Source organism: Vanellus vanellus, assembly GCF_965231255.1.
Source record: "Vanellus vanellus genome assembly, chromosome: 16".
NCBI classification, from domain to species: domain Eukaryota; kingdom Metazoa; phylum Chordata; class Aves; order Charadriiformes; family Charadriidae; genus Vanellus; species Vanellus vanellus.
Window position 1 is genome coordinate 4,373,646 of NC_138921.1, and position 14,475 is coordinate 4,388,120.

Genomic DNA, 14,475 nt, shown 5'->3' on the forward strand with positions numbered 1-14,475 from the left:
CAGCCCACCTCTGCGCGAGCTTCTTTTACATCCACTTTTTTTTACTCTTTCCAATGTTGTCAGAGTCATTGCAGTAGCTGTGTCCATCCAGCGGGCAGGGCGATGCTCCCGACGGGTTGCAAGACCTTTTTGCGCGTAACGCGAAACAGAGGTGGCCGGTGGGGCGCGTTGCTGTGGTTTTTTTCCAGTGTAGCAGAGCACTTCCAGCTGGGATATGGTTTAAATTTTGGGAGCAGAGATCCCGGGCAAGTTCCCAGCAGTTATTTCAGCGGACTGAGCCCGCAGGGAGCACCTGCTCACCAGCAGCGTGGGCTTTCCGACGCCCGGCAGAGCTGCAGAAAGCCACGAGGGCTGGGGCTAGGTATTTTTAAACAACCTTGGCTGGGCAGGCTTTGCCAGAGCGCTGCCCTTTCTTGTTATCTCTTCCTGCAATTACAGAATGATTCTGTGACAGCTATCCTGCGGTTAAATGCGAGAAGCTTCCTGCAGGTACGGTGTGTGTAACACAGCAATGCTTTCTGGTGTGACACGGTACTGTCTCCTGTTATCACAGCTTGAGATGTTCAGCAGATAATCTGAATCTTTCCTTCGAATGCCAGGTTATTTTGGAGGGGGGTAGTCATATTATCTATTATACTCGCGAAAACAGATAATAATAGTAATACCATTTGGTGAAGCGCCGTTAATGCAACAAGGCTGTCACTTGTCACCGAGAATGCTGTGTGTGGCAGCCTGTTAAAAAGAAAGTCAAAACAAGGCTGGCAGCAGCCAGCCCGAGCGCATCGCCATCGCTGCCGGGGCTCTGCGAGTGCGATCGTGTTTCCCCCGCGCCGGAGCCAGCGAGGATGTTCTGTACTGCTGAGCTATGCTGCCTTGGCTGGTGCAGCCCGTGACATGCTCACCGGCAGGGCAGAGGCGACGTCCCAGCATGCTGTGGCTTGTAGGGACACTGATAGCGCTGCCCCGGGTCTCATATTCATGAGTTGTCTTGGTTTTGGCAGAGATGCTTGCCCCGAGCTGGACTGAGCGTGTCCTTGCTGCCTGAGCTCACCCCCTCCCGAATCCACACGCTGCTTAGAGGCTGGTCTTGCCCAGGCGATCCCAAATTTCTGTTGGGGTCAGTAGATGCTAAATCCATCCCATGGGATGTGCAGGGTGCAGGAGGAGCGGCGGGCGTGGGGGCCCCTCGGCTGTTCGCCCCGTGGGATGGGCAGACAGTGCGTCACCCCGATGCCCGGGCACAGACAAGCTCCCGCGCTGGGCAGCATCGGCTTGCGGCTGGTGGGACCGGGCACGCATCTTTCTCCTCCCTCTTTTCTTTAAAAAAGATATTTCCAACAAAAAAGCAATGTTAAGACAGGCAGCTACACATCTGGAAATGTATCATCAATGTAATAAGGGTGTGAGGAGGTTTCTGTAGGAATACATCTCCACTGTATTTGCTCCACAACGAGCCATAAACTTCCTGGGGTCACAAAAGTTTCTTTATTTTTTTCTCTTGAGGAATTTCAGGGTTAACAAGTGCACACTTCCCCCAGCTGCCACCCCGTGTGTCGGGGGCTTCAGACCCTGTGCATCAGCAGAGCCTGCTGTGGGTGGGAGGATGCTCACTGCATCTGCAACCAGCGCCATCCAAACCCCCTCCCCGAACCTCAACGACTTCAGCACTTTCTTTTTATAATGGAACGGAGAAAGGAAAGCTCTGCAGAAGTGAAATGTCTCTCTCAAATCATCAGGTTATTTTTATGTGCATCTATATTTTCTTATGTGTGTGTAAATACCTCCCACACACACATAGTTTAATCTCAAGGAGTGAAATAAAAATAGCTGAGGATTGAAAGGGGAGCAGGTGAGGGGGTGGTTGTGCTTTTTGGAAGAATCACTTCAAGGTTTGGAAACAGCGAAGCCGTGGTGATAACATGATCTGACAAAACCTCAGCTTCTCTGGGCCTGTGAAGAATGGTGTTAATGAAAGAGATCTTAATGACTTTCCCCCTACTTTTCAATTTATGCTAACAAGCCGCAGCCAGGAGCGCAGACTCAGTGTCGCACTTGGGGAAGTTCTGACAAGCTCCGAGGAGCCGGGAACTGTTGCTCGGGGGCTTGGAAAAATGCCCCCCACCCCGCAGACGCTGGGATGGCACAGAGGGATCCTCCACATCTCCAGGCTGATGGCAGCGCCCGCTTTGTCCTCTCCTGACATGGAGCCCGGCTGCTTTCCCACGCCAAGCCCTGGCCCCGCTGCGCTCCGCAGCTCTCCTGCTCTGCACGCCCAGGCTGGGCGAGTGGCGGGGGAGATGCTGCGCGACACCAGAGGAGAAGAGGAACATGCTGCAGCTTGATACAGACATTGTATAGGCTCTTCTTTCTTTTTTTTTTTTTTTTTCCTCCCCCCTTTAAGTAGGAGAGCAGCAAGGAGAGATTTCGAGAGAGAGAGCTCGAGCTCTGCAAAACGGGGAGGAAATTTCCCCAGGGGATGTGAAACGAGAAGGGTTATGTGATCTGGCAAAGCTGGTGCTATGCAACGCAGAGCCCTGCATGCCCTGGCTTAGGACAAGTTTTATCATCGCTTCTCTTTTTTGTCTTTTTTTTAATGATATCAAAAGGAGGATTATGAAATAGTTTGTTGTGGGAAGTGGCACAGCTGGATGGTGGCATCCACAGGACATGGTGATGTTTGTCCGGGCTGAGCCCCTCCAACCCTCGGTGCCGAATGGCCGGAGCATGTCTGGCAGGACGGGATGCACCCAGCGCCCATCGCGCTGTCTGGGCTCAAACTGCAACAGCTGAACTTTGGCCTAAGCGCTGCCCTCAAAAATAAAACCATCGCGTCTAATAATACCCGGGCTGCAACCCGCTCCCGGCGAGCCTCCGCCAGCTGCTGCGGCAGGCTGGGATGGGGCAGCGTCATGAGTCACCAGCACACAGCATCGTGCAAAGTCACCGGCCCCGTCCTGACCACGGGAGGCCAGAGCACGCAGGGCACGCGGGTCCCCACTCCCGGCCGCCCCCTCGGGGACCTTACAGGGCTGGGAGTAACCGGGCTCAGCACAGGCAAAGGCGCCTCCTCCTCCCCTTTGGGAAATTGCTGGGAGGATTTCCAAATGCCTCCGCTTGGCAGCTAATCCTCACCGTTCCGGTAACGCGCGGGAAGTCGATCCGAACAAAGTTCAAGGCTTGTGTCCCTATAAATTGCATCGCTGGTCACCCTCCCTCTGTACAGCATCTCCCGGCTCTCAATCTGTTAATTCCCAGCGAGGCTGATGCTGGATGTGTCAAGATGCTGTGTCAAGAAAAGCTGAATAAACTGTCATTATTTTTTTCCTGTAACCTTCCTGGCTCCCATGACGCCCATGCTGTGACCTGCCATGGTTAGCACAGGGACACAGGCAACCCCCAAATGGCTTCTGCAAATATTTGTGCCTTCGGTGCTGTGTGCACAGGCCGGTGTGCCGGGGCAGTTTACAGGTAATGTCTGACAAAGGCGCTTTTTTTTTTAAAGCCAGCTCCGGGGGGGTTGGCAGCGTCCCATGAACTTCTTGCAGAGCAAGTTCCTGGCAGCCACAGAGGTGGGACGGCACGATGAGGGGCAGCGTGGCCTTTGGTAGCAGAGCATTGCCCTGCTCCGTGTTTTGGGCACAGATTTGCTGGGTGCACTAAATGCCGGCACGGCTCCGGTTGCTGTTACCGGCTCAGACCATGGCCGAGCCGCCGGGTGCAGTTTCAGTGGTGGTGTCTCCCTGTGGGTGATCAGAGGCAAAGCTGTAGGCAGTGCAAACTTTGGGTTTATTTGGGTTCATTTTTTTTTGCAAAAACTGCTTTCTCAGCAGCACATTCTCTCGTGGCAGAGGGCGAAGCGCCGCTGAGGGGGGAGGGAAGCGGGCGGCAGGCAGGTTTCGGCTGTCTCGGTGAGCGGCAGCAGCCCCTCTCCCCTCCTCGCCCACGTTGCATCACCGCCGTGAAGACACTTCTCGCTTAAATGGTGTGTGCCCACAGCTCCTCTGAGTCACGCTGTTAGCAGAGAGCTCGTAATTCTTCACTTTTTCAAGTACAAATGTCTTTGGAAAAGGGCATTAAATAAAACGCTTGACTGAGGTCCCGGCGGTGAGTAATTCCCGCGGTACGCCCTGCTCCGGCGTTAATCCTGCCGAGCTCGCTGCGCGGGCTTACACGGATCCCTGCAGGTGGAGGAGCAAAGAAAAAGCTGAAGGTTGCACGAGAAGAGGTCGCAAGGGGCAGGCATGGGCTGTGGTGGCACCACGGTGGGGACAAACCCCAGTGCGCTCCCGCCGGGTGCTGGCATTCCCCAGGGAGCGCTTCGGTGTGAGCCCTGCTCTCGGTCCAAAGCAGGGATACAGCCCCAAAGCATGGGGCGTATCAAAACTTAAAGCTTCTGCCCAACAGTTGCTGGAAGGGTTTGAGAAGGGGGGAAATCACTCTCTGTGGAAGAGCTGGGAGGGGATTTTTCCTGTCCCAGCCGGGGTGTTCCCTCTCGAGGAGGTGGCAGCTCAGAGGACACAAACAAGGCGACTGTAAATCCGTATTTGTAAATGTGCTGCCTCCCACCAAATAAAAGCTGGCAAACCCAGAGCTCTGCTGAACAATTAACCCCCCCAGGCACCCCTCCCGGGCGCACCATGAATACCATACACCCAAACCATGTGAAAACCCCCAGGATGCGGCAGCAATGCTGGGGGGAACCTGTAAATCCTCGGGACCAGTGCTGCTGAACCACGGCCCTCAGGAAACCTTTTGCGTGAGTCCCTCTGGGCTCAGAGGAGATGGATAAGCGCTGATCTCACCGGGGCCAGGACGGGACGCCGACCTTGCCGTGCAGCCGGTGCCGAACACTGCCGCTGCTCTGCGCCCGGTGGCTCTGCATGGCTGCGCCGGCCACCTCCACCAAACCACTGCTGGCTTTGTTTGCTGCTTGGCTACCAGTTGAAAACACAACCCTCGTAGGGGACTTTTGCAAGACAAAGCATCTCTTGCCCCCAGCTTTGCTCTCCCCTTCTTTACCTCGAAAGCGCCGGGAGCTGCGGAGCAGGAGGCAGCTTGCGTGCACTGCCGATGAAACGGCTGCAGGACTGGGCATAACTAATTAGAGCCTCTATAAAATGACATCTATTTCCACAGATGGGAAGCTGCTTCCCCTTTTTATGGCTGCTTCAGTTAATTAGTTATCTCGGAGGTTGCATTTGCATTCCCGCCTTTGTGAAATACCCTTTTGTTAACTACTTTTCATATACTTTTATGAAGTCGGCCACTGAAACAGGCTCATTTATCTCACCAGCGACAGGCTGAGAGGCTTGCCCAGAGCTGCGTGCCAGATGCCGGGATTGTAAAATAATGTTTGGCTTGTCTGGTGTTTGGAAAGGAGACAGAAGGTGCAGGGCCGCGAGAGGAAAGTCCCAGGCTGCTAAAGCCGAGGTCTGGATCTTGACAACTTCTACAAAAACATCCAATCTGTTGCTTTTGGGCAGCTTGAAGGAGCCGGGGGGAGGGATGCTCTTGTCGCCAGCCCTAGGCTTGGGCATCTCCATCCTCATCCCAGGGGAGCAGGGTGTGAGCATGCGATCTTCTCAAGCTTTATCTGCTGCATTCCCCCCTCCAGAAATGCTGGGTGCGTGTGTGTCCCTGCCCACGGGTAGCCTGGGGACACCCCAAAGCCACTGCTCCAGCTGAGCCTCCTCCAGCCACGCTGCACATTTACCCTCCATTAGCGAAGATCACAAGCAACAGCGGCAATAATCGATCGCCGTCGGCATTGCTAGGAAATGTTTGCAAAATCAATGTTTCCTCTGTCGCATAAGCAATCGGGGCTTTCACTGGCCGGCTGTTTTTCAGGCATGTTTCTGCCATAAAGAGTGGAAAACACTGGATAACTGCAAAGTATACGATGCAACAGATTTCTTCAGCCCTGGCGGCGCAGCCGTCTTCTCTCCGTGCAAAGCTCTGCAAACACTTGAAGCAACCCGGCACGTTTTGGTGTGCACTGCTGTATGGGGCGGAAACCCTCCCGGGCCACCCGCACGTATTTAAGGACCGTGCGAGATGCCCACAGGTGTCACTGCAGGCGATATTTCCATTTGCCTTCTCCTTGCACCCTTGCTGGGGGTGCTGCTCCCCTCCCGGTGCTGCTCCACGCTTCCGATGCGTGAATGTCGCTAAATGCCAAAAAAATGGGGCAGGGGAACTGGGTGTGCGGTGCTGGATTCGTGCTTTCGGCAGATTTTGGTGCTTTATGCATTGTGGTCAGCACATCGGGACCACAAAGCCCTACACCGAGGGGCATGGCTGGGTGGGCTTGGCTGCCCTGGAGCGTTTTCCAGGGACCCCAAGGGAGGTTCTATTGAAGAAAGAGAATCCTGCCATTGGTTCAGACATCCCTCTGTTTCAGGAGAGGGGTTTTTGGTGACAAAAACTTTAAACTCAAACGTTGAAAATTCAGAGCACAGCCCAATTATTGCGGGGGGGAAAGGAAGCCCAAGATACGTAAATCTCTTTATTTTCTGCACCAGTGAGTCTGTATTGGCCTGTTAGTTGACGGTCCCGAAGGTATCCGCTGGGATGCAACTATTATACATCCAAACTGTCACAAATGGAAACGACGCTTTGAAAGACAAAGGGTAATTTATTGAGAAAAGGGTGTCATTTAGGTGGAAGGATGGAAGGAAGAGAGACAGTTGCTGCAGAACTGCCAAGAGAGAATACCAGATCCGCTGATAGTCAGGGAACAGCTTTGAATTTCCAAGGCTGCCCTTGAGGGATAAGAAAATAAAAGCTAAGGACAAAAAAAAAAAAAAAGTCTTAAATACAGTGACAGCAGAAACTTGAAGGATCGAAGTGAAAAATGGGACTTTCTCCTCTGCAACAATAACTGAGAAAAAGATAGGAATGTAATTTGTAAAAGCTGTTAAATTGCCACCAAAAATTGTAAGCTGGATGGAGAAATGACACAGAAGGAAAAAAGAAACAAATGCATACCTGTCATTCCCAGAGTCTTTTTTGAAAATTGGACTAGATGATGAACAGGGTGGAGGGGAAATGGAGCTGAGGAAGGGAAGAGCTGGGAGAAGCTACCTGGCCAGGCTGGGTGACTGGTGCTTGTCCCCGGGCTGCGGGAGGAAAATGATTTTGTGTGTCTCCAAAAACACAAACCCATAGATCTTTTTTTTGTTGTTTGTTTCTGAGTAATACATCCTCCCCTGCCTTGGAGGGAGTGTATTTATATGGCAATGGCAGTACGGAGCCGGGCACAGGCAGCTTGCACATCTCCGAGGGGGTGGCTTGTTATTCACCATGGCTGCGGAGGGGAATTCTTGCCAGGGAGGAGTTTGCAAGGTGGGCTCCCAGTGACAAACTTTTGGGGGAAACAAATTGCAAACAGCCTGCAGACAGGCGTGATGATCTCTGCAAGGGCCTTGCCCCCAGGGCTGTACTTGCACGCCACCCGTGGGCTGCGGGTGCCCGTGACAGTGGGACGGGGGACCTGGGCACGAACTCCGGGCTGGGGACACCAGGAGAGACGGGGTGTCTCCAGCAGCAGCAGGACATCGCCCTGCGCACGTCCCTGCCGAGCCCTTCCCGGCCCCACTGGCCCCTGAGCACCCTGATGAAGCCAAACGGCGCTTGGGTTATTTTCAGGCCATTAAAAAATGGATCCGCCGAGGAAGCGGTGTTTTGGGCAGAACTCCAAAGCGTTACAGCATTAAAGCCTGCAGGGTGTGGGCGCGGGACGGCTCTCGCGTGCCCACCCTGCTCCTCCGCAGCACTTGCAGCATCTGGATTGCCTCAAGGTAAATAAGCAGAGGGTGCAGGAGGTGACATGGCCCAGCCGGGGTCCTCTCGCTCCGGGACCCGAAGCCCCTGGCAGGTCTCAACCTGCTGCAGCCAAAGGATGAGCTGAGACGTCTTCAACTGCAAACGAATCAGCAAACCCAATCAATCACCTTTTTCCTGATGCAAAGGCATCACTGTATGGATGTAGAAGCACATTTTTAGGCAGAAAGACCGCTGCAAAATGCCACTTTTTTATTTTGCATGTGATGATTACCTAGCAGATATTTTCCTTCAGTCCCTAGAGCTGAAATCCTGGTGCTAGATGAGATGTTGCCACTCGTATTAGGGAAGTCATTGAAACTAGTTCTTTCTCAAAAGTTTTAGTTGAAAACACACTCATACAGCCAGGTGCAACAAAAGCAGGTGCTCAGAGGGTTGTCGTTACCAAATTGTGATATTCTTTGTGGCTTTCTCAAACACTGGGTGTGGGAATATTTCTTTTCAGCTGGAAACATCTATGATTAAACTGCACCTAATGAGAAAAGTAGCAGAAATCGCATTTCCAGCTCCACAATTTAGCAGATCCGTGTGTGAGCACCTCTGGCCTGGACCAGCATGTGGGTGGGAAGTTTCTCCTGAAAACCAAAGCAGCACAAGACACCATGTTTTGGGGAACAATTCGACCTGCAGACAATATAAAGCCGGGGAGGAAAATGAGGTGGGGGGAACCTTCCCGGTGGCAAATGTCCCCCACGTCCTCCTGCAGCCTCGGGGCCGTGAAGCCCCACAGCTCCACTCCTCGGGCCACGGCCACTTCTGCCCTCTCACGTCTGCCCATGTCACTCCACATCAAAAGCTGTGATAGCAGAGAAGTGCTGGACAGATTAAAATGCAAGGAAATAATAGCAAGGGTGGGTTTTTTCAGGGCTGAGGGGAAAGACAGGCAGGAGGTGTTTCCAGATATCCCATCCCTTCAGAGAGCTCGCAGGATTCAAATGGTTGCAGCGATCTTGACAGGCTAAAAACCCAATCTGCTGGAAATCATAGACCTCAAATAATGTGCTATTGCTGCTGATCGTCCGTGTATTTTAGGGTTGAATAGATACCGTATCAAATTCATGTCGAGTTCTCATTTGCCACCAGTTACTGCTTGTTTGACAAGGTCTGAGCAAAGTTTGAAAGGCTTTTACTGAAAATGGCGGTAGGAGGAGGGAGATTTGATGGGTTTTCTCAAGGGCTGAACAGCATCTGCCCGCGGCCCCCGGGGCGGGCGCAGGGGCCTGGGGCTGCCGCTCGGGACACAACCCAAGCATTATACTTAATTAATTGAAATACTGATCAATATTAACTTTACTGTTATAATGACATTCAGGTCTCCTGCTTCCCAGGGCTTTAGCCACTGAGCCTTCTAACAATTTTGGGAAGCGACAACTTTTTTTTTTTTTTTTTTTTTTTTTACCTAAAAGGCAAACCACGTTATTTACAGCCCTGTTCTCCCTTCGGCCACAAGCTCTGCTGTCCCCAAGCTTGGGTTGAAAGGTGAAAAAAATTCAGCCCCATGGGGTAACCTCACGGTTGGAGAAACCCTAAGGGAGCGGCTGCCTGTGCCGGCGACCCCCCGGGTGGGTTTTGCCCTCCGCACCGCTCCCCCCCGGCCCCTGGGGGCTGGAGTGGCGCTGGCGGGGCTCAGCCCCGCCGCATCCCCGGGGCTCAGCAAAGGGCCTCGGCGGCACCGCGCACAGGGGGCCCCGCTGCCGGGCTCGCTCCCGGGCCGTCCCCAGGCCCCACCGCTCGGCCCCGCCTGCGCGCCCCCGCTCTGCGCAGGCGCCAGCGCACGTGGGTTTCCCCGGCAACCGTTGGCCGTTAAACCGTCGCCCGGCGACGCGTGCCGTCCTCTGAGGCGGCTGAGGAGAGGGGTCGGTCCTCGGCCGTTTTCCCACCCCCGGCAGCGCCTTGAGGAAGGAGGTTGGGGGGAGTTTAGGCGGGTGCCCGGAGTGTGGGTGGTGGGAGGCCCATGGCGTGAGGGCTGCGGGCAGGGGGGGTGTTGGGGGGGTTGTGCGGTTGTTGAAAATAGGTGTAAAGGAAGTTTTATTTGTAAATAAACCCTTCAGAGGAGGCTCTGGGTGTTCCCCGGGAGACTAGTTAGGTTTTAGGTGTCCCGCTCTCTCAGGATTTATTTCTGTTGTTTGAGGGGCTGCTGAGAGAAATGAGGCTTCATGTAGTGTTAGTTAGCAGCAGATTCCTCTGCTGGGCTACCCTTTAGAAAAGTAAAAGGACTTGTTTCCGAATTTGGGAACTGGGTGCGTGTTTTCATGACTGGGAAACTAGAGTTTTTAGTAACTTTGGGAGTGAAAACACCAAGGTTCCCATTCTGGAACAATGCCAGCACCAGGTGCATCTAAAAACTGCAGAGTGGAGGCACCTGTGGTAGCAAATGTGGGTAGAAGCAGCAGACTCAAAGCACCTGTGGTACCAAACGCACCTAAAAGCAGCAGATTCAAGGCACCTGTGGTACTAGAGCCACCTAAGAACAGCAGCGTCAAGGTGCTGACAGCCACTACAGTGTTGAATTCTCGAGATTCTGTGTGCGTTCAGGCTTTTCCTGGCTTTGCTCAGAAGGAAGGAAAGGTCTTGGCCAGAAGCAGGACAATTTACAGAAGCAGCGAACCTCCAAGAGAACAAGTGTTCTGGGAAAACTACCGTAGGAGGCAAAAGCGATTCACTCAGGGACACTTCAGCCCCACTTGGGAGCCTTATCGGGAGCTTGGAGAGGTTGTCTACACAGACCTGAAGAAACTCACCCTCTACTCTTTGGGGCAGCTTGTGCAGGTAGGCCTGACTTCCCTGGTTCTGCTTTAAATAGAAAAGCAGGGAGGCTTTCCTTCTAAGTAAATTGCAAGCCCCTGTTTCCAGGGAATGGAATAATTATTTTTGTTTCAAGAAATGTTTGAAACAATGTTCCATGCCTTTCTGTGAATAATTGCAATCTGCTATAATATTTTATGATGGTACAGAGCATTTGTAAATACAGTGGGACTGCTTTGATGTATATATTGTGGTTTGGGAACCGGTTTTTGAACTGGTCTTTACGCTTCTTAAAGACAGCACTTAAAACGGAGCAGGGACAATAACAGGCTAATGAATGAAAAGGAAAATGTGAGATAATGAGAATGTACTTAAGGGAAAATACTCAGGGAAAGGTAACAAGCCTTGAAAATGGAAGGAGAGGAACCATGCTGGGGGCGTGAGGGTAGAGGATGGGTTAAAAAGCAGGAATGATAAATGGTGGCAGTTGAGGGGTGGGTAAAAAGCTCAAAAGTTGAGCATAAGAATGGTATAAAAAGTAGTGTTCAGAATACAACTTACAGAGGTACAGATGGCTTTGGAGATGGTGGATTAATTATTTTGTATTTTACTTTGCCTCTGTATTTGGGTTTCAGGAAGGAGTAAGGGCATTATCCAGGAGTGTCTGTGATAGTGATGTTTTGATTGCTTGTGTGGTTATTGTCTCCTGGTGCTGCTCCTTCGTGCTGCACACCCACCAACATCGTAGGCCTTGCACTGTCTCAAGTTGCTTTTAAGTCAGGCTCGAATCATTAAACCACAGGGACAAGAACTCATTCACTGATGCTTGAGATGAGCTTGCAGTGTTCTGCTATTTGTTTTCTTTTCCTCAGTGCTGTTGGTTCACGCAAGGAGATCTGAAGCTCTCTGAGCTTTCTGTGCTGTTCTGAGCAAAGAGCAATTTTCTTCGTGGAAACAGAGTGCGGTCTCTCCAGCCTACTATCTGTGACATCAGTCCTTGTGACTTTGAGCCTACACTTTGCTATGTGCTTTCTAATGTAGTGCCCAAGGGATAGTCTGACAGCTGCAGCAGAAGCAGTGTGGTTATTATTCAGGGTAGGCAGAAAAGATTCTGTCCACCCACTACTTAATTTTCTGCTCTGATTGTGTGTGTGTTGCATTCAGAGCTTAAAGTTTTAGGTCAAGTGTTTTAAGCTCTAAATGGACAATAGGCGGCATTCACTTTATTTTTACATATTACCTAAAGCAATATCTTGCTGGCTGTCTTCATTCAGAGGCTTGTTTCCATAAATTAGTCAACATCCAGCAAGGGTTGCCAGTGTTCTTTTTAGACCTTAACTTCTAAAACATCTTTCCATCTGAATATTAGAAGTTTTTTCAACTGCAAATGGTACTCTTCAAAACTCTGATAATCCTGAAAACGTTGGTTAATTTGTGGTGGATGGTGGTGGTTTTGATATTGAAAAATGTCAGGATTTGATCTTTAAGGGTGCTCTGAAACCCAGCTGGAACTCAGCTACTTAAGTTGACCAAATTAGCACCTTAAAACTATACCATTTATACAGAAAATAAACTATATGTAGGTTGCTAAATGTGTGGTTGTGGCTTATGCTTTAGATTCGTGAAGCTATCGGGGGGGATATAGTCATACCTGTTGTGCCTTTTTGTGGAGAGAGTGGCTAAAAGCACTAGATAATCTTGAAAATCTCAGACTAACCGTTTTTTTTCCCCTTTTAAAAAGGTGATGGTTACTAAGTTGAAAAACTTAAAAAACCCCAAAATTTCCTAGCAATGAATCTGACCTATCCTCTGCTTCCCTCCATGTACACAAACTGGGATTTCATGCTGCTCACACACCAACTCTCACTATTTAAGCTGCCAGCATGCTCTGCAGAAATCTATTTATGCAGTTTTCAGTGATACTAGGACAGAAATGTATTCCTATTGCCTAATTTTACCTGTATTTTTGCTTCATGAGAGTTATTTACCCCCATTCCCACCCACACCTAGCAGTCCCCATAGTATTTTGAATAACTGAGAAGATGGTTGATATTGGATATGCCTAATGATAGGTGTTGTGAGAGTGTGACATTCCTGGTAGTAAAAATCATGATCTCCGATTAATACATTTGCACTCACCTCTGCCTTCTGAGTTAGCATTTTCTTCAGCCACAAGTACAGCTGATAATTTGCAATGATGAATGACAGTAAAATTTGTAAACAACAAGAAGATGATAAAAGCCCTGTGAATGCAATGGGAGTGGAGTATGCTAATATCGGCTGGCAAATGCTACTTTCTAAACTGATACTATGTAAAAAAAAAAAAAGTTAAAAACATTTAAGTATGCTGGGATAGTTACACAAAATGGCATAGGATATTGTATGTAATAATTGCACATTTAGGGTGCTTTTTCATATACTGATGGCAACAAATGAGTTCAGAAAAGGTGTATGTTCATGGATACTTTTTGTATATTTACTGAGTAAATTTGGTATCTGAAAAAGAGCTGATATTTGACTGTTCTGACTGTTGCATTGGTAACTCTGCTGTTCTGTAGTCACACAAAGAATGTGGTATCTATAACAGTGAAAACACGAAGTGAAGCTGGGTCAATGCAGTGGAAGGATTGCATTCCACTGCAACACACTGGAACAAAATAAACCCCTTCCAAACTACTAGCAGTACTGGCGAGGGATGGGGGAGCTCAGGAAGTGTAGCATTTACGTTTAAAAAAAACAAAACCAGTCAAACAACAAATCCCCCCCAAACCCCACAAAAAAACCCACCCCAAACCCCCACAACAAAAAAGCTTCTTTTAACCATCCTGTATGGTATTATCCAAACGTAATCAAGTGCTCAGCTTTCACAATGATGTGGGTTTAGATTGCCAGTTATCCCAACTTTTATCCCTGGTAGTGTCTCAGTGTTCTCAGACATGCTTAATAGGTGGTTGCTTCCTACATGTGCTATCTGCTCCCCACCACTGTCTTTACTAGAAGAATCCTGATAAGTTGAAAGGACCATGTATTTTAACCAGAGCAGTTGCACCTGGCAAGGACCTGAAATCCATTGGGAAGATGCTTTTTCAAAACTTTTGAGGAAGCAGTCTCCCTGTGGAGCTGCCTGGTTCTCTGTTGTGTTAATATTGGTCCCTACCCATACTGCAAGATAGTGGTATTGAGCTTCCATTACAAATAATTGGAAGCTACTTCATTTGGTTTGAGTTTTTGTTTTTTTTTTTCCCCCCTCTCTCTCACAGGTTGGGTGCGCATTGCAGGCAGCACTGATTCATTGAAAGTCAAAGAATGTAGCTATCCAGACAGTATTTTTGATTTTCTAAGCGTTCAGAGCAATGTGTTAAAGGTCTCTCTCTTATTCCTTAATGTAACGGTGTATGGTGATGTTAGTCACCTTTTATCATGTTTATATAGCTTCTTTCCCTTAATTGCTATGACAAATTCATTTGCAAAACCTCTGAGGTGGCTTGTTGACTTATTACATGAAAGAAAGGTGGCCTTTCTGACCAAGCCCTAAAAACAATCCAAGTCCACAAAATCTTGAGTATTATTAGTGTCAAAGCCTGCTCTGTACTTGTCAAATTCTGATCTGTAATTCTGTGCTTTAGGTAAATAGGTCACTAGGTAAGATTGACAACAGCATCAGCAATGAAAGGTTTTAAGCTGGAAACTGGAGAAGAATATGGAGCAATTTCTTTCAAAAGAAATTGCACTGATGTTATTTGTTATTGCTGCAGTTAAAGATCTGTCAGGGTTTCCAATTTAAAACCTTGATTTCCAGAAGGCTAAAAACATGCATTTCAAGGCAGAACTTAGAATGCGAAGAACCATTTTCCTGCCAACTCTCTGATGTCATAATTCCTTATTGCT

General features: G+C 49.7%; 1 protein-coding gene across 1 annotated transcript in view; it reads left to right on the top strand.

Annotated features, from left to right (window-relative positions):
- Positions 1 to 10,161: 10,161 nt before the first annotated feature.
- Positions 10,162 to 14,475, top strand: part of CCDC60 (coiled-coil domain containing 60) — a gene marked incomplete at both ends in the record, with an annotated part of 61,668 nt that continues 57,354 nt past the window's right edge. Inside the window, one exon of the mRNA XM_082491910.1 lies at positions 10,162 to 10,611. Within this exon, the coding sequence (XP_082348036.1) occupies positions 10,162 to 10,611 (450 nt within the window). The remainder of the gene's footprint in view (positions 10,612 to 14,475) is intronic.